We start from the raw sequence: 17,248 nt of genomic DNA, 5'->3' as shown, positions 1-17,248 counted from the left end.
AGTGTGCGGTTGATGAAGCTGGGGAACGTTGCTTTTTTCTGTTCGAGACGGCAGCAAAAGTCTTCTGAAGTGTTGGAGTGTGTTCCTGACGGCTTAGTAGCAATAGGGTGGTGGAAAGCAACGCACAGGGCTCAGGGTGCATCGTGCCGCAGCCTGCGCTACCACTGAACGTCGCTTTTCTTGCTGGTAATTTGTGATTTTTAGCCCAGCAGCAGCGTCCCCAGGTAACATCTCATCCAGGCACTATCCTGGTCCAGACAGAGCCGCCCGGTGTTAACCCTGCCGGCAGGGGGCTGCACGCGCCTGGGTTGTGCAAACTGAATCTGCCAAGTCACCGCTCCGCCGGTTCATTTGGTCCTGCCGAGAAGATTAGGAAACTCGGTTGGAGGCGGCTTGTGCTGCTCTCCCCGTGTGTGTGTGTGGCAATGGGATGATGGCTTTGTCTGCCAGCTGGCTGTCCCCTGGCATTCCTTACTCCACTCCTGAGCCTTCTCCCTTACCCCTCATCTACCTCTCTTTTATACCTCTCATTCCCTCCTGGGCGGGAGAACTCAGGGCTGAAGAGGTTAAGAATCGTGTCTCTTGTTCCTGAGATCCCAGCTCTGTAAGGCACTACCTCTGGCAATGGTTTCCTTTGGGAACATGCTAGGGCTACAGAAAGGGCCTGCTGTTGGCAATGCTTGAACTTCAGAACCCATTGCTTATTCTCCGTGTGCGCATGTGCATGTGATACGCCGTGCAACCCCGGTGATCCGACACGCCGGTGATACCCAGAGCGATAGCCGGGCTGGAGCTGCACACATCTTTCTGCAAACGGAGCCTTACAAAGAAACGCTCCCGGTCTGCATTCGGACCCCGCTTGTGCTTGTGGTTGGAGAATGTCTTTTTCCTGTAGTGCCCATCGCTGTAGTATCTGACAGGCAGGCTGCGCGTGGGGCCTGTTGCAAAGATCTGAAGCCTTTGGCTTCAATTCCTCCAGTTAGAGAGATCTAGAGATCCGTGCTGAAATTCTGCAGGACTCTAGGTCTGCTGGTAGGGCTGGTAGCTCCTGCAGGTGCTAAATCAAACCTTGGGGATTTGAATTACACAGAGAGGCATTGTCTTCTGGGTTGGCTGTGGAGTGTAGGGTGACCAGATAGCAAGGGTGAAAAATCGGGACAGGGTGAGGCCTGTATAAGACCAAGCCCCGAATATCAGGACTGTCCCCATAAAATCGGGACATCCGATCACCCTAGTGGGGAGCGTGTTGACTTGACGTGTTCCTGTTCCGGGTTTCATGTGGCGCCATGCTGGGCTGCTTTGGCCGAGCACGCTGCCGGCCAGCGGGCAGGGACTCGCTCTCACAGACGCTGCTTCCTCTTCCTCTCCGGGAAGCTGTTCTGCAGAGTGGGGGAAGCTGGCGTCGCACCTCGGGGTTGCATAGGATGCATAGGGGAAGTTGCCCTGGCTGTCTGCTCAGTTTGTTTAGAGGTCTCCCTTGCCCTTCTCCACCCCCTCCCACCTGCAGATGCTAGTGATGGTTAAGCTCAGAGCTGCCTTCAGAGGTCGAACGGTCTCATCAGCCCTGCTCAGCAGATGGGGAAGCTAAGTCTCAGGGAGGGTAAGCAACCTGCCCAAGATCCCACAGAGCCAGAGTTCAAATCCAGATTCCCTAATACCCGGTCTCCTGCACCAGCCACCGGACACGCTCTTGCTTCTCTTCCATTCTGTTTTCTGGTGATCCTCACCCCCTGTCAGGTGGCTGCTGTTAGCGCTGGGTGTCAGGAGGTGGCGCAGTGACACGGGGAGAGAGAGAGAGAGAAGCTTACTAACCGGCAGCTTGTGCGTCACGTGTGTTTCTCGCAGATTAAATAGAGCTGAAATAAACGGGTCGAGGTTTTAGCCAGCACTGGAGTGCCCAGCTGTCGGAGCAGCTGGAATCTGGTGCCCCAGATTGCCCCGGCCTTGAGATGGTCTCGGTCACAGGCTGGCTGGCCCGTTAAGGCAAGCTGGACTCAGCCCACGGCTCTAAAAGGCAGGGGGTTGGGAACAGCCCCGAGAGCCGGGGACTCCTGAAGCCAGATCTCACAAAAGAGAGAGGCTGGGAAGAGAGAGACTCTTTTTAAGTTATAATACGGTAACAAACTAGCCCCTGAGATGCTGTTAGACGAACCAGGCCTTGATCATGTTTTGAGGAGCTCCGGGGAGGAGGGAAACTGAAGACAGGCGCTGCAGAACCACCCAAGCCCAGAAGGGGGCGCTGCAACACTGGTGAACCCAGCCACGGTCTCGGAAGGCCCCGTCTGGCATGAACAATGTGACTCTTACGGGGTTTCTGGCCTATTGGCTGGTGTGTTTTCCTGAGATGAGCTTGATTTTTGATGGGACAGCCCCCGCCCCCCTAGCCTGCAGGCTCAGCTAACAGGATCCCAAATAACCTCCAGGACCTGCAGATCTCCCCAGCCAGAGCTGGATCAAACTCCTGCTCTCACATGTACTGATGTCCTGGGCCAGGGGTCTGCCCCGTGGGCCGCGCTGGCAGAGGCAGCCATCAGGCACATCCTTTGGCCAGCCCCCAGGAGCAGGGTTTTCGGTTCAGAGCGCAGCAAACGTGCTGGGACCTTTCTGCCAATTTCAGCTGGCGATGCCGAGCCGGCACCAGGCAAAGGCTTGGCACCTGGCGCTTGGGCCCATCTCTTGCAACAGGCAGGATGTTTTTCAGGGGGCAGGAGGGCTCAGCTAAACTGTCCAGCCCATCCCTGGCGTTGCCACATCCTCCTCCCTTCCCAGCTGAGCCGGGCGAGCATTCGGTCACGGAGGGGCTGGAACTGCCAGGCTCAGCACTGATTAGAGAGAAGTTGGGGCGGCAGCTGCTGACCTGGTAGGAAATTCATATCGTGGGAGAATCTGAGGGTTGTTCTGGGGGAAAAACCCAGACGATCTCGTGCCAGGGCCATGGCCCCACATCCTGTCAGCGCTGCCCTCTCTCTGCAAGCTGTGGGCCACGAGCCGGCTCCCTTCTTGGCTTTCCCCCCGCCCCGAGGGGCTGCAGAGATTCCCGGCTGGCTTCTGGCCTCCCCCAGTGATCTCGGTCAGAGGAGCAGGTTGGAACCCAGCAGGCCGGGGCATCAGGAGGGCCTGCTGGAGGAGCCGCAGCTCCAGGAGAGAGAGGCAGGACCGGCTGGTAGCAGAGGTTGGAGGAGGAGGATGCAGAGTCTGGCCCGTTTGGGACTAGAAGGAAGAATTCCAACCCAGCCCCACCCTGTAGCACTTAGAAACCCTCCTCCCAAGCACGGGCCCTGAAGCACTCTAGTCATTAGCCAGTTCCTGTGCCCCGTTCACTCGGGAAGCAGCTGGCTACGGTCCGACCCCCTGCCCGCCACAGGCCAGTGAATCCCCCGTTTCCCTGGCGCTGCGCCCAGTACCTTGGGTTTGGCTCCTGAACCTTCTTGGAGACGTGGCCACTTCCCCGGGGACTTTGTTCCCCTCCCCGTTAAAAGTCGGTGCCTTATGTTTAACGTGAATTCACTTGACTTGACCTTCCAGCCGCTGGTTCCCGGGGTGCTTTTCTTCGCTAGAGGAAAGAGCCCCGAGTGGGATCTCAGCAGCCGATGACGCACCGGTCACAGACCGGCCCCCCAGCGCAGGGGAGGCCGTGGCGTTGCTGATCAGAACAAAAGCCCTTCAGGCTCTTTCCCCACGTTTTTAGTAGACACTTGAGCAGGGAAATACCGAAGGCAGCAAAGGCCGCAGCAAGCCCAGCGTGTCTGGGGTCACGTTCCCGTGGCGGCCCCTGGCCCCTTTGCCGAGCGTCAGTAGCGTTGTCTAGGGCTGGGACCTGGAGCGGAGACTCTCCTCAATGTCGCTGGAAGGGACAGAGAGAGATTTGGCACCGAACAAAGGCATTTCCTTTGTGTCGCGCACGGACCGGGGGGGCCGGTATGGGAGGCCTGAAAGGGCGGTGCAGAGATGGGAATGGCCGTTTGGACCTCCTCCAGATCCCCTGTTCTGGGGGCCAGTTTCAGCCCTGGTCTAAGGGGTACCACAGCCCTGGTTGTGCCGGGGTTTGCACTGTGTGGTGGTGGGGAGAGGGAGTATCACACCCCTGGTGGTGCCAGGGTTTGCACACGGGGAGGGGGGTGTGCACAACACCCCTGGTGGTGCCGGGGTTTGCACACGGGGAGGGGGGTGTACACAACACCCCTGGTTGTGCAGGCGTTTGCACACGGGGAGGGTTGTGCAGGTTTGCACACGGGGAGGGGAGGTACACAACACCCCTGGTTGTGCAGGCGTTTGCACACGGGGAGGGGGGTGTGCACAACACCCCTGGTTGTGCAGGCGTTTGCACACGGGGAGGGGGGTGTGCACAACACCCCTGGTTGTGCAGGCGTTTGCACACGGGGAGGGGGGTGTACACAACACCCCTGGTTGTGCAGGCGTTTGCACCATGTGTGGGTGCTCGTGTGTATGCGTGTGTGTCCCCAACAGGAATCTGAAGTCTTGCAAAAGCATTGCGCTCATCACTGCTTGTGTTGCAACTGTCTTTCAGCAAGGGCAGGAAGGCGTTGGGGAGCTTGTTTGCAATGGGGAAGTAGAAACTCCAACCACCAGCGTTCAGTTTCCAGTGACAAGGCAGCAAACAATGAGCGAACTAGCAGGGCAAGGAAAGCTGCACGGCGCGCAGGACAAGGGGGCAGGCCGGGAACGGGGCAGCGCAGAGGAGAGAACCAGGGAGACAGAATGGGCTGAATAAAGGAGAGAGCAGGGCAGAGGGTTCAGGGGAGTGACTCGTCGTGGATCCATCCTGAGTCTGGAGACAGGATTGATCCAGCCCCAACGTTTGGGCACAATGGTGCTAGGGTTCCCCTCTGTCCACAGGCTGGAGATCTGTTTGAACGTCTCCATTTCCCCAAGTTTGCGATGCTATTGGCTAGCCACGCGTCCTCTGCAGTCCTCCTGCCTTGGCTGGCTTTCCCTTAAGGGGTGAACCAGCAATACCGTAAAACCTGCTCGTTGCATTTCAAGTTTGTCTCTGCATGTGCAGACCCATTTTCCCTCTTCCCCGGTAGCTGGCGTCGCAACTCTCTGCACTTCCTGTCGTGAAATCTCCCAGCCGCTTCTGGCTGCTTATCATCTGCTTTCTGCTCCGTTAGTGGAACCGTGCGCCAAGACCTGTTCCGGTGCAAGTGGACGTTGGAAAGCGACCGTGCTGTTCAGCGTTCTCTGGGCTGCAGCTCTTCCACCTGGTCTCTGACCAGGAGGCCTCCAAAGAGCATCTAGGGCATCAGTGTGATGGGGGGGGCTTTGTATCAGAGAGACATAAAACCAGAACACAAGAGTTGGTATGTGTTAACCCGGGGTCCTGGCCGAACTGCAGGGACAGCTGGCTAGCTACACTTCCTCCTGCTTTTCCCCAGTCACTTACTCTTCTGCGGTGCTGCGGCACAGCTGTTAAATAGCTCACAGGCGCAACCCCAGAGGGCGGCTGCATTTCAGTTCCTAAAAGCTCTGTCTGAATCTGCAAGGGCCTTCCTGAAAGATGCGCTGCATCTAATGTGCATGAGATGAACTATGTATAGTCTTTCAAATGCATTTCTAAGGGGGCCCTCAGCTCAGCAGAAAGGCCTGTGCTGTACAGAATCAGCCCTCCCGGGCGTTCGTAGAGCGCGTATCCCATCGGATTTAGCAAACGGAAGATCTCGCCGTTCACACCAGTGTGAACTGGAGCAGAACCCTGGAGGGGGTCCCCCAAACTCCCGGGTTTGCTGACACTCCCCCCTTGCACCTTCCCCAGCACACAGGAAGTGGAGCTCACAGCACGGCCGCTGGTCACCGAGATGAGCCAGCTATAAATATCCCCGATAAATGCTCAGCGCAGGAGCTGTGTTTGTCCTCACGTTCACCACATGGGAACCGGAAGGAGGTTCAGAAATGGCTCCTCGGTGCAGAGAAAGTGCAGACATGAGCTGAGCTGGAGCCAGAGCGTGGCTGGGGAGCTTTCAAACCAAGGCCTCTTGGGTCCCTCCGGCAGCGCGGGAGGAGGAACGTGAGCAGCAGCCGAGCCCTTCCCCCATTTTATCCAGGAGTTAAGGGCTGCCCAGCGAGAACAAGTGATTGATTAGCCCAAGGTCCCGGGAGTCGTGTCTTGGCTGTTGCGTTCCTCAAGTCCAGACGCTGTTGGAGCCCAGCCTGCAGGGAGGGAGCTGCAGAGCTGTTGGGTGGCTGAGAAGCGAAACAGGAGCAATCCAGACTCCGGTGCGCTTCTCGGGGGGTTTAAAGGCCCAGAGGTTTGCAGTGGCTACAGCCCCTGTGTGATGGGGCCTGAGATAGAGCAGATGCCTCCAGGACGCTGGCAGGGTGAGGCCAGAGTGACCTGGGCTTTCCTTTGTCCTGGCCGGCCGGGAGGGGTGGCTGGCTGGACTGTTGCTGTGGCTGGGTTGCCGAGGGGCAGGTGGTTCTCTTGGGGGTGTGAGGGGAGGAAACGCGGCTCTCTTCCTGCTGACTAACTCCCGAGCACATGGGAAATATGCTTCAGCGTGAGGCGAGCAAACGGCTGGACTAAATATACTTGGCTGTGGTTTCTTGGGCCGGCCACGTGTTAGGTGCAGCACGAGGGCAGCTGCTCCAGACAGGGAGGGGGCTCGGGGTGGGCAAGGGCCTAGCGTCTCTCCCCGCGGTCTCGCCGGGAGGGAAGCAGGAAGCCGAAATGACTGACGGAGCAATTTCAACTTCCTGCAGTGCCCTGAGCAGCCAGCGCGCCAAGCTGGCCCTTCAGGAGACTCGGTGCTGCGTGATCTCCAGGGAGAGCGTCTGTCTCCGGGAAGGGAGGGGAGCGTGCAGCCGATGCCACCCAGGCCGGGGCAAGGGGTCTGCTGCTGATCGCGTTCCTGGTCCCGGACTGCTGGGGAGATCAGCCTCTGTGCACCTCCCTGGAAGTGGCTGCTTATCCACCCGGCAGCCCTGACCCCCGCCAGCCACTCTGCTCTTCGCAACATGGCCCTCGCTCTTCTAGACGTGCTCTCGGCTAGGGCTCTGTCCGCTCCGCTCCTGGTCCGTGGAGGAAGCAGAAGGGAGGCGCGGTTCCCCCGAGCTGACGTCCTCTCAGCGTGCTGTCTCCTTTGGCCTGGCCTCCGCTCAGCCAGTGGGGAGAGCGCGACTGGACATCAAAGCCCTCATCTCAAACTAGAGCAGACCAGCGGCTCGGGCCTGGCGGTTATTTCACGACGCAGGCACGGGGCAGGATCGCCACCCTTTCTTCATCTTACGCTGCGCGGTAGCGGGGGCAGGAGGTCAGACAAAGAGGAAACAGAGCCCAACTCCTCCAGGAATGTATCGCGCCGTCCCTGCATTGTCTGTGTACCTCACAAGCATTAGCCGATGTATCCTCACAACCTCCCGGGAGGCTGGCGGCAGCTTTGACCTCCAATGTACGGCCGGGGAGCCGAGGCCCAGCCAGACTGAGTAGGCCTATGCTGCGTGCTCAGCCTGGCTATGACTCAGCTTTGACCCTCAGCCCGAGCTCCCCTTTCATCCACCCACGCTTCAGTCGGACCCAGGCCCGCCAGCACTCAGGACACCCGTTCTAGGGCCCTGCTCAGGGGTGAATCTGAACCCAGATCCTGCCCTGACTTGGCCACGCCTTGCCATTTTGTAGGCCAAGCTGTAGCCCCGACTCAGAGGGTCTGCGTGGTGCAGTGCAGGCACGTTAGTGTGGCTGTGAGACTCCGGTTTACGATGCAGTGTGGACGCTCAAGCCCAGGCCTGGAACACAAGTCCACGTCCCACAGAGCTGGGTTTAAGATGCTCTGTTGACAAACCCTTAGGGACTTGGCCAGAGTCTCCCGGGAGACTGGAGCAGAGCCAGGAATTGAACCTAGATTTTGTGGTTCCTGTCCTGCATCTTAACCAAAGCACCATCCAGCCTCCTTCCCCAATTGCTTCACTGCAGCCAGCTGCACGCCAGTGGTCCTGTCCCAGACAGCTGAGTCCGATTCCGCGCTCCCCCCATGCAGGAATGTACTGCCCAGGGGGGAGACCATCCAGCATGGCACAGACCGCTGCTTCCTGAGCTCTCGCTGCCCCAGCGGTGGGAGACGCTCCTAGGAGGTCGCTCTGGGTTTGGACCCCGGAAGCGTGGGGAGTCTCGGAGCTGGGCCCAGCCTGCCCGAGGATCCCAAGTTGTTGGCTAATGCCAGGGCATGTCTGGAGCAGCCCAGACGGCTCAGGAGCACGGTGCCTGGTGCTGGCTGTCAATGCTGGGTGTCTCTCCGGAGCGGCAGCTCCACACGTGGGATGCAGAGAATGTGACATTACAGCCCCCGGCGACTCGGGTGAAAATATTAAAAGGGCTCCCCACAGCAGGGCCGAGCGCTCAGATCTCTGCCGGGGGCGGGACACTGATGGGAAAGCCTGTGCCTCCTGTCGGTGTGAATGCACCTGTTTCTCCAGACAGATCCTTGAAGGCTTCCCAGAGTGTATACGCAGGGATTGGCCCGCCCCACTGGAATGCAGCTGCCTCTGGGGTGGAACGTGCCAATGCTACACAGCCGGTTATCGGATGAGAGCTCTAGGCTAACTGGTGAAGTGAAACTACAGAGGAAAGGGAGGGAGGCAGAATGGAATTGCTGGAGCTGGAGTGTGAGCAGGGCATTGTCATTAACCTGCCAATTCCTACGGAGGACGCGCTGGGAACTTTAATGCCCGCAGGTGCTCAGGATTTGGGTTTTCTCTCTCCCCTGGAAAAGTAACACCTCCAGCCAGCACAGTTCTGTCCTCCCGTTCCGCTGGGGTGTGGGCTTGTTGCCTGGAGAGACCTTGGGGTCATTGTCACCATTTTCTCCTTCACCTGAGCATGTTTTGGTGGCCCCTCATCCACCTGCTGAAGACACTGGACCCTGCCTAGCTGCAGAACTCGTGAAGTCACCTGGCTGTAGCCCCAGTGATGAAAACTGCTCGAGAAAAGGCTCAGCTGGTGCTTCCTTCCCTGGCTGTTGGGAGATCAAGAGTTAAAGCATCCCTGATCCTTGGTACAGAGCAAGCGGCCTTTGAGATCTAAGGTTCTGGCCTTGAGCTCTTCGCTTTGTCCTGCGCTGGAGAGCAGAAATCGCCGGCCAGGCTGTTGAGGCACCTTAGATCTTCTAAAGAGCAGCAAGCGCCGGTTGTGCTGGTGGGGACGTTGCACCGAGACGCTGCAGGGTTTGGGATCCAGGAGCCGGGCGCTGCTGCGAGTTAACGAGCGCACAGATGGGCTGTTGGTTGTTTGTTCTGGCAGCCAGCCTACAGAAAAGTAACATTTCCGCTGCCAGAGGGACCTGTATGAAAACAAGGTGGTTGGTGACCCACTTTTTTCCTGTGTGAAAGTTTACATAAGAGGTTGCTGCCTGCCTGCATTGCTCATTGTTATTGCACATGGGGCCCTGGAACGCAGGCGATCCGGCCCCACCCCCGGGTTCTTTGTCGTCGGGGAGCGCTGCAGGTTTCGGGAGGGGTCATTGTGCAGGAGGCCTGGATTTGGGGGGGGGGGGGGGTCGTCTCTGGGATTCCTCACGGCGCCGACGGGCACTGGGGGAGGGGAGGAAACGCGGTCATTCCCAACGCTGGGGAGCAGCCGAAATCCCATTTCAGAGCATCTTCCACCCCTGAGTCGCAGGCTGGGGGCATGGGGAGGGGGACTAGCAGATGTGGAGTGTGAGATGGGGAAGTAGTGACCTACGGGTGAGGGCTGGGGGCCAGCCAGAGCTGGGCGACCTGGATTTCTGCCCCCGGCCCTAGCTAAGTGACTGAATTTCTCCCTTTTCTTGGAAGGACTCATGGGAGGGCCAAAGAAGTAGTGAACCCAGGTCAGCCCTGTGATAGCGGTGCTTATGTTACACCAGGAATGGCTCTGGCCCCGTATCTGCCATGTGACTGTTTTGTCTAGTGAAACCAGGCCAGTGCATGGGGGCTTGGTGAAGGCATTACTTACATCACAGCCTCACCCAGAGCGATGGGGACTCTGGGTGCTGGACGGACAGTCTCTGCCCTACAGCACTTACAGTAGGGGGCAGAGCTGATCATGCCCCTCTTCGGGCAGCTGGCCTATTCACTTGCCAAAGGTCACAGAGGAACTTTGTGGCAGAGCGGGGGTTTGAACGCAGGTCTCCTGGGTCCCACCCGCTGCATTACCCACAAGCCCGTCCTTCCTCTGTGGGTTTTCCTCCCCGGCGTCACCTGCTTGTGCGCCAAGATTGGCTGGCTGCACCTCCACCGTCATGCTTTCGGTGGGGCAGTGGAAATTCTGATGCTGTGATTTGAATGTTCCTTGCTCGCGGCAGGGCCTGCGAGGTGGAGTTTCTGCAGGGCTGGAAACATCAGCGAGAAGGAAAATCCCCTCCCACAGCTGAGAAGCGGGAAGAAGATGCCCTGTGGTTCTCGCCTGGGTCCCCTTCCTGCTGCCCTGACGCAGCTCCTGGTCAAGCCAGCGTCCTTGCAGCCGCAGCGCCTCGCGCCCTGGCCGCTCACCCGGATGGCTTTCCAGAGGCAGGCTCTGAGGGTGCGAGCCGCCCCTAATCTGACTCCGTCCCGCGCCCCACGCGGGGCCTTGCTGCTGGCTTACCTTCTCCCTGATATCAGCGAGCCTGAGCCGGCAAAGCCGCGCCGTGGCGAACACCGGCAAGCCGACGTGATGACTCCTGTCTGCTTTGCCCAGCGTCTCGGGTCTGCGGCCCACGGTGGGCTCTGGGCAGCGTGAGAGGCTGCTGGATCTCGGGGCGCGGGAAGCTGTGTGGGGAGGAAGACAGGAAACATGGGGGGGAAAGGGGCAGCAATTCTCACTGCCCAAGGAAAGGCAGCGTCCTCTCCTCCTGACTGGCCTGGCTGCATCTGGGCTTACGCTCTCCTCCACCTCCCCAGGGTTGGGAGATTCCCTGTGGCCAGGCAGGTCCCCGGCTCCCAGAGGCGTCTGGGGCTGCCACTGGCGGAGCCAGGAGTGGGGCGTGGGGCTGCCCCAGCTTGGCCTCTCCTGCGCTTCCCATGGCCAGGCCTGGCAGTCTGGGGAAAGTGGCCAGTTATTTGGATCTGCAGGCTAGCAGAGGGACTGGGGGTCTTGGAGCAGGCAGGCTGCAAAGACCGCCCAGAAATTCTGCATGCGTGTCAGGGAGACATAGACCCCCCAGACGCAGCAGCCATGGCCACGGGGCCCTTCTCCAGGGCCCTTCCTTCTTTGCCGGCCATGCTCAGGGATGGGTTGGAGCCCAGCCCCCACCCCTCACTCGGTGCTGCTTGTGAAATGCCTTGTGTGCTGCACCCGCCTCAGCTCCGCTCCTTCATGTGGTTTCCTCCCCCTCTCCTCCACCGTGCAAGGGGCCACGGCTCCGGGGCAGCAGCAGCAGCAGCAGCCGCCGGCTTTGTTCTGGTGAACCCAGCCGTGCCTCTGCGCTCCGAACTCGGAAGGAGCCCTGCTGCCCGCGGAGGGATAGGATCCGGCCGGCACCCGGGGTGTCATCCAGTTCAGGGGAGCAGGGGCTGAGCAGCGTCACACCCCCGGGCCCCTGGCACTGTGGTCACCCGGCTGCGCAGCGACAACGGAAATGCAGCTCGAACTCTTGCTCCAAAAGCACAAACCCCAAGCCCTCGAGCTAACGGAGAACCTGTTTTAGCTGCGGGTAGCGTAGGGCCTGTGGCACGTGGCTGAGCCGCCCTGATTGCTTCCTGCACCTAGACACGCACCCAGCCAGGGAGTCAATTCACGTTCTCCCCATTTCGCAGAAAGGGTAAGTGACTTCCCCAAGGCTGCCCGATGCGCCATTGTCAGAGCCGAGGAGTTCCCAGCTCACCGCTGGAGCGCCCCACTTTCTGCCTCCGCTATCGCAGGTGGACCAGAGCCTGAGCTCCAGCTCCTGGCGCGGCAGCAAAGGACAATCGGTTTTTACCCTTTTCAAATCGGATTTATTGTGCATTTTAAGGCAGCCCCATCACTGGTCCATGGCTTCGGAGCCCAGAAGGACGGCAGCGGTTACAACAGTCTCACGGCGCGCAGCGGGAGAAGATGGCGGGGGGCCTGGGGAGGATTAGTGGGGACACAGAGCAGAGGGGAATGGCTCTGCTTGTTTGCACGTGTAGCTCTCCGTGCCATATATGGGGGTAGCTCAGGTGTCACCAGTTGGGGGTGCTGTTCTAATGGGTGCCAGCTGCGCTGTCATTCCTGGGCTCTGCCGAGAGGCGACGAGGGAGTTGCGGGGTGACCCATTTCCTCTGCAGGCTCGGGGCTGGGAGGTCCAGGCTCGGGGCTCTCAGAAGGGTGCGGATGGCTCAGAGGCAGTGGTTCTCAACCCCGGGGCCACTTGCGGCCCAACCAGCCCACAGCTGCGGCCCATGTGACATCTGCAGGGCCATCTGGGTGGTCTGTATGTGTGTGGATGCAGCCCACGTAACCGGCGTAAATAGGTCGAGAACCGCTGCTCCGAGGTCTCTGCACGTGGGAGCAGAGGCTCCGGGGATGATGTGGGAAAGGAGGGTGAGCGCAGCGGAGAAGTTGCTCCCCAGCCCTGCTCCTGACCTCCTCCTGTCCTTCTCTTTCAGGAGCGCAAGTCCTTCAAGTGGAAGCTGCTGCTGTTCCTCTTCAATCTCGTCACGTTCTCCTTGGCCGTGTGCGTCTACTTCCACCACAACTGGTACTGCGAGGCTGGAGGTAACACCCCCGAGGACGGGACGGCTGGGCCCTGGGTGGGAACGTCGTAACGCTTACGCTGAACCCCTGAGTAAAGAGCAGGCGTGGCCGGGCCCAGCGTCCCTGCTAGCCTGCGTCTGCCCCAGCCTGCTGGCCCCTCCTGGAGATGATCAGTCTCCAGCTACCACTGGGGCCTGGCTTTCTGGGGAGGCTGCCAGCATTGCTGAGTTTTATAGTGGGTGTGGTGGTGGAGACACATGCCTGTTAGCTCATGGACAGAGTTACACCATGGCCATGGGAAAGTAACAGCTTCCGCTCCCACCCAGCTGGGCTGGGGTTGAACGGCTCCTCCAGGAACGAGAGTGTCTTGCTTCCAGTTTTCATTCCCGTGGGTGCAGTAGGCTTGGTTAAAGCGTGGAGAGAGATTTGCTCTCGCTCGCATTCATAGTTCGTCCCTTTCATCTGCCCCGTTTCCTTGCAGCCCTGGGGTGGGCTTCCCGCTGGGGCCCCTTGTCAGAGCCACCTGAGCTCCCCTTGGCCCGGTGCTCTTGGACCAGGCCATGCTCCTGGCTCCTGCGCTCCCGCTTCCTTGAACCTGATGTGTTTCCTCCCTTCCTCTCTCAGCCTACACCATCTTCGCTTTCCTGGAGTACCTGGTCGTCCTTTCCAACATGGCTTTCCACATGACCGCTTGGTGGGACTTCGGCAACAAAGAGCTGGTGGTCAGCTCCCAGGCAGAAGACAAACGTTTCTAGGGCGGCCTCGTGCCGGATGCCCAGCGCCAGACACGCCCGTTGCCTGTGCTGACGTCGGCCTCCGGAGTCCTGCCGCTGGTGCTCCCAGGAGCAGTGGTGGGACGGGAAGGCTCGGATGTACCTCAAGAGGAAACCAAAAGCTTCCTTCATTGAGGCATCTCCAGGACCTCCCTGGGCTGGTGCTGGAGGGACCAGGACCTTGTCGTGTTGTGGCAGCTGTTAAAAACGCCTCCAAAAATACAGGAGAGTGGGGAACGGGCCGGTTACGCACAAATAACACAGCGACATCTCTCCGTGGATCTGTCATTCCTATCTACTGAAAGTACCTTGAAGCTGAGACTCCTCCAGGACAGGAGCAACCGGCTGGGTAAGGTGTTCGGATGGCTAGTCCCATGGTAACTAGGAATCCTCGTTCTACGAGGCCAACGGACGCAGGGTTGGGATCTGCTTTACGTCCCCCAGGAGAGGCTCAGCCCTGCACCTTTCCTGCACCCTCTGCCTCCCCCGTGCTCTGGCCGCAGCCCCAGCCTCTGCGGGAACCACCACGCGTAACAGTCCTGGTGCCGCCGAAGGGTCTTGTGCTGATTGCAGGTGTCGATTCGTTGCTGGGGCCCTGGGATTGGAACAGGAATTCTCCTCCGTAGGGAGGGGCTCTAGGGAGCTCCTGACCCCCACCTCCGCTCCCCTGCGTCCCCTTTCCAGGGAATGAGCGAGAACGTTGGAGGAAAACCCCTTTCAGCGCTCACTCATTCTCAGCACCTGGCAGCGGAGGCCAGGACATAACGTCCGCTTCCCCTTCATTCAGACACCTCCAGGAGGGCATTATTCACGGCGTGGCCCTTTTTCTGCACTGTGCTCAGCCGGCTCCTCCTCCGGGTGTTTTCTCACCCCTGCTGCCGTCTAACCGGGCGGTGGAGGCAGGGCCAGCTGTGCCCAGCTTGAAGGAGATCCCGAGGAAGAGAAATCTCTTTCCTCCCAGGGCCTGCTGAACAGGGGCGGAAGGCAGTGGAGTCGTAGGGCTTACGACTGATGTGCTGCACTGTCCAGGTGCCAGTGGAGGGGACTTGAATAAATTATACGGAGTGAACACTAAAAGAAGAAGAGAGTCTGAGCAGTTCCTGGGGTGGCCAGGGATGGGGGAGACATGCCCCCATCACAGGTGACTAGTGATTCTGGGGAAGCCCAACCTCCAATGGGCCAGAAGCCCAGAGTGCAGAGCACCTGCCTTCTGACAGCTGTACCCTTTTAAGGACTCCGGTTGAACACCCACAAATCACGAGTTCCTCTTGGAAATCATGACCCTTCGCTCCTAGGAACTGCCAGAGTGAGTCGGTGCTCAAGAGGTGAGAGCTGCAGAGACGGGGGCCAGATCTGATCTTCACCAAAGCCTGGTGCCACTGGGTTGTGGGGTTCCAGGCCGGGCTCCTCTTGGAGGGGCCACGCCTCCAGCTGATCAGGCATGACCGCCGAGGGGGAAGCCAGGGGTAGGGAGGGACAGCCAGCCCAGCCAGACGGGTATCTCTTTGGCCTGGTCTTCCTGCCTCCTTGACCACTCTCCCAGGGCTGATGTTGGTCTCCTCGTGCACAGCTGTGTCCCCTCCTGGCCTGGATCACTGGAGCTTGACGGGATGCTTGGAAGAGGAGCTGTAATCACGGGATGGACAGGGCCGTAGGCTCCCTGCTGCACTGGGATATCAGGCCAGAGAGCGGCAGCTGGAAGTGCATGGCTGTAGTTTACGAGGCGCCCGGGATTTCGAGGCGCACAAGGTCTCATTCTGGACGGTCGGCTGCTAGAACCACAGCGCATCACCGCAGCGGCCCCTACAAGAGACCCCCCCAGCTCACAAGCCTGCCCCAAAGTTTCTCTTTTCAGGGGCTGGTGAGTGACGCTGTCAGGCAGGTTTCAACCATCCCGTTCAGAGTGCTTTCAGGAGCGGGGCCGTCCCAGATTCCCTCTTGAGTCAGGGCAGCTGCTGAAATGCTGCCCCACACCCGCCAGGCTTGAGCTGGGAGATTCTGGCTGCCCCACCTCACCAGCTGTACTGGATCCAGGCTCCCTGGCAGTGGCAAAAGCTGGGGCAAGCATGCCTCTGACTCCTTCGGAGTGTGTGAATTCGGTGCGGCTGGAGGGAGAGCCCCCGAGACTAAACCCTCCCTCTCAGCCAAGCAGTGACGGCCAACACCCTCCCGCCTGCTGCCTGAGGAAGGGCACCCTGTGGGGCTGGATTTGGGGATGTGGCTCCCTGCCCTGGGAGATCTGCACTGAGCCCCGCCCGAGAGCCGTTGGCTACCAGCAATGTTCAGTCCCCACCAACCTGGCTTTGACCCAGCCCAGTGACTAGAGCAATTGTGTACAATTCAGGCGCTCCTCCCCGCAGTATCTGAGCGCCTGTAGCCCATTGCCTGGCCTTTATTCCAGCCACGCCCGAATAGATTCCCCCAGGGCAGCAGTCGCTGACTGGCTTCGTGTGTGCCGACAGCCGGGTGCTGTGTGAAACAAAGACTCTGCATCCGAACAGGCAGAGCCTGTGCTTCAGATACTGCGTCGGCAGAGCCGGCTGGCGGTGCCAGCCCTTCGCAGGGCAGGAACGGGGCCCACGCTGCAGACGGGGAGAGGAAGCCAGTGCTGGGATTAGAAGGGGCAGTGGCAAGAGGCGAAGCGGCTGATGAGTAATTGGCATGGCAGCGGGTGGGGCAGAATGGAGTGGGGTGGGTGAGGGCTGAGCCTGGTAGACAGCCTGGCAAAGATGACAGGAGCCTGCACCACGGGCGTTAGGCAAAGGGGTCGCCAAACCCTTCATGGCGTTTCTCTGGCTGACCAGACCTAGCAGGGTTTACGTGCCCAGATCCTTTGGTCAAAGCCGGAGCCGAGCTCCCGCGGCCATTCAGCAATAGCTGCATCCTTGGAGGGGACACAGCTGAGAAGTAACGGCGGAGAGGAAGCTCTGCCTAGGAATGCCCTTTGTTGGCTCCTTTTCCTTTGGCATGGAGTTGGGCAGGAGGATAGTACGGAGGACAGGCCACGGGGCGGGGTCACAGGGCATCAAACAACGGGGAAGGAACCTGGGTGATGGGCCTGAAACCAGGCAGAGGCAATCCTGGGCCGACCCCAGCAGAACGCAGGTCTGATGGGTCACCTACCTCCCGCTCTCCGAGCTGCCAAACGCCCTGTCAGAGCCCTGTGTGGAGATCAGCGGCAACCTACCCAGTAGCTCCTGGCCATTCATCAGAGGGAAGTGAGGCCCCCTGTGCCCGGAGCAGTGTTTGAGAACAGCCAGCACAAGACTGTCCGAGCACCAGGAGCGAATCTGCCTGGGGCTGCTCAGGCTTTTGTGGGTTGAGATAAAATCTGTCCCGTTCTTCAGCTTTAAGAGTTGCAATCTCACACCCTGATTTTCTTGGGTGTTTTAAAGCCGTCGTCTTTCTCATCAGATGCTGCTGCTTACGCGTGGAATTTGCTGTGCGGATCGTACGTTGGCCCCCACGCTCTGTATTCTACCCCAGCGCTGCGGGTGCCTCTGGACCAGTTGTACATATATACAGATGTAGATATTCATTGCGTTGCAGGATGAAATAAAGTGCTGAGTATTTTTGTCAGTTTATTTAAATGTTATCAGCTCCACCTTTCCCCCCAGTCCTGCCCCTGGGTTCCTGATCCCATCTCCCTGAGGGGAAAGTGAGAGGAGCTTTCCCCTGAGGTATCTCTTGTCTCCAAGTACTTTACAAACATGAATAATTCAGCCTTTTAAATCTCTGGGTGAGGCAAGTATTACCGGCTCAAATTCATCCCTAGTGTAACATCAGTGACTTCAGCTGGGTTCCACCAGGAATCCGTATGGCCTGTGCCCCGTAGAATCAAAGTCCTGAT

At 59.3% G+C, this 17,248-nt stretch overlaps 1 protein-coding gene across 1 annotated transcript in view; it reads left to right on the top strand.

Moving 5' to 3' along the window:
• The window catches only part of PGAP2 (post-GPI attachment to proteins 2), a 35,138-nt gene extending 18,166 nt beyond the window's left edge, over positions 1-16,972 (top strand). The window contains exons 5-7 of the mRNA XM_067568273.1: positions 12,538-12,646; positions 13,250-13,747; positions 16,813-16,972. Of these exons, the coding sequence (XP_067424374.1) occupies positions 12,538-12,646; positions 13,250-13,380 (240 nt within the window). The 3' untranslated portion in view covers positions 13,381-13,747; positions 16,813-16,972. The remainder of the gene's footprint in view (positions 1-12,537; positions 12,647-13,249; positions 13,748-16,812) is intronic.
• The last annotated feature ends 276 nt before the right edge of the window (positions 16,973-17,248 follow it).

This window comes from Emydura macquarii, unplaced genomic scaffold (assembly GCF_026122565.2).
Source record: "Emydura macquarii macquarii isolate MOO-44397 ecotype Brisbane River unplaced genomic scaffold, CSIRO-AGI_Emac_v2 contig_2865, whole genome shotgun sequence".
NCBI classification, from domain to species: domain Eukaryota; kingdom Metazoa; phylum Chordata; order Testudines; family Chelidae; genus Emydura; species Emydura macquarii.
Note: the sequence above shows the minus strand (reverse complement) of the source record. Positions and strands in the feature narration are given on the sequence as shown.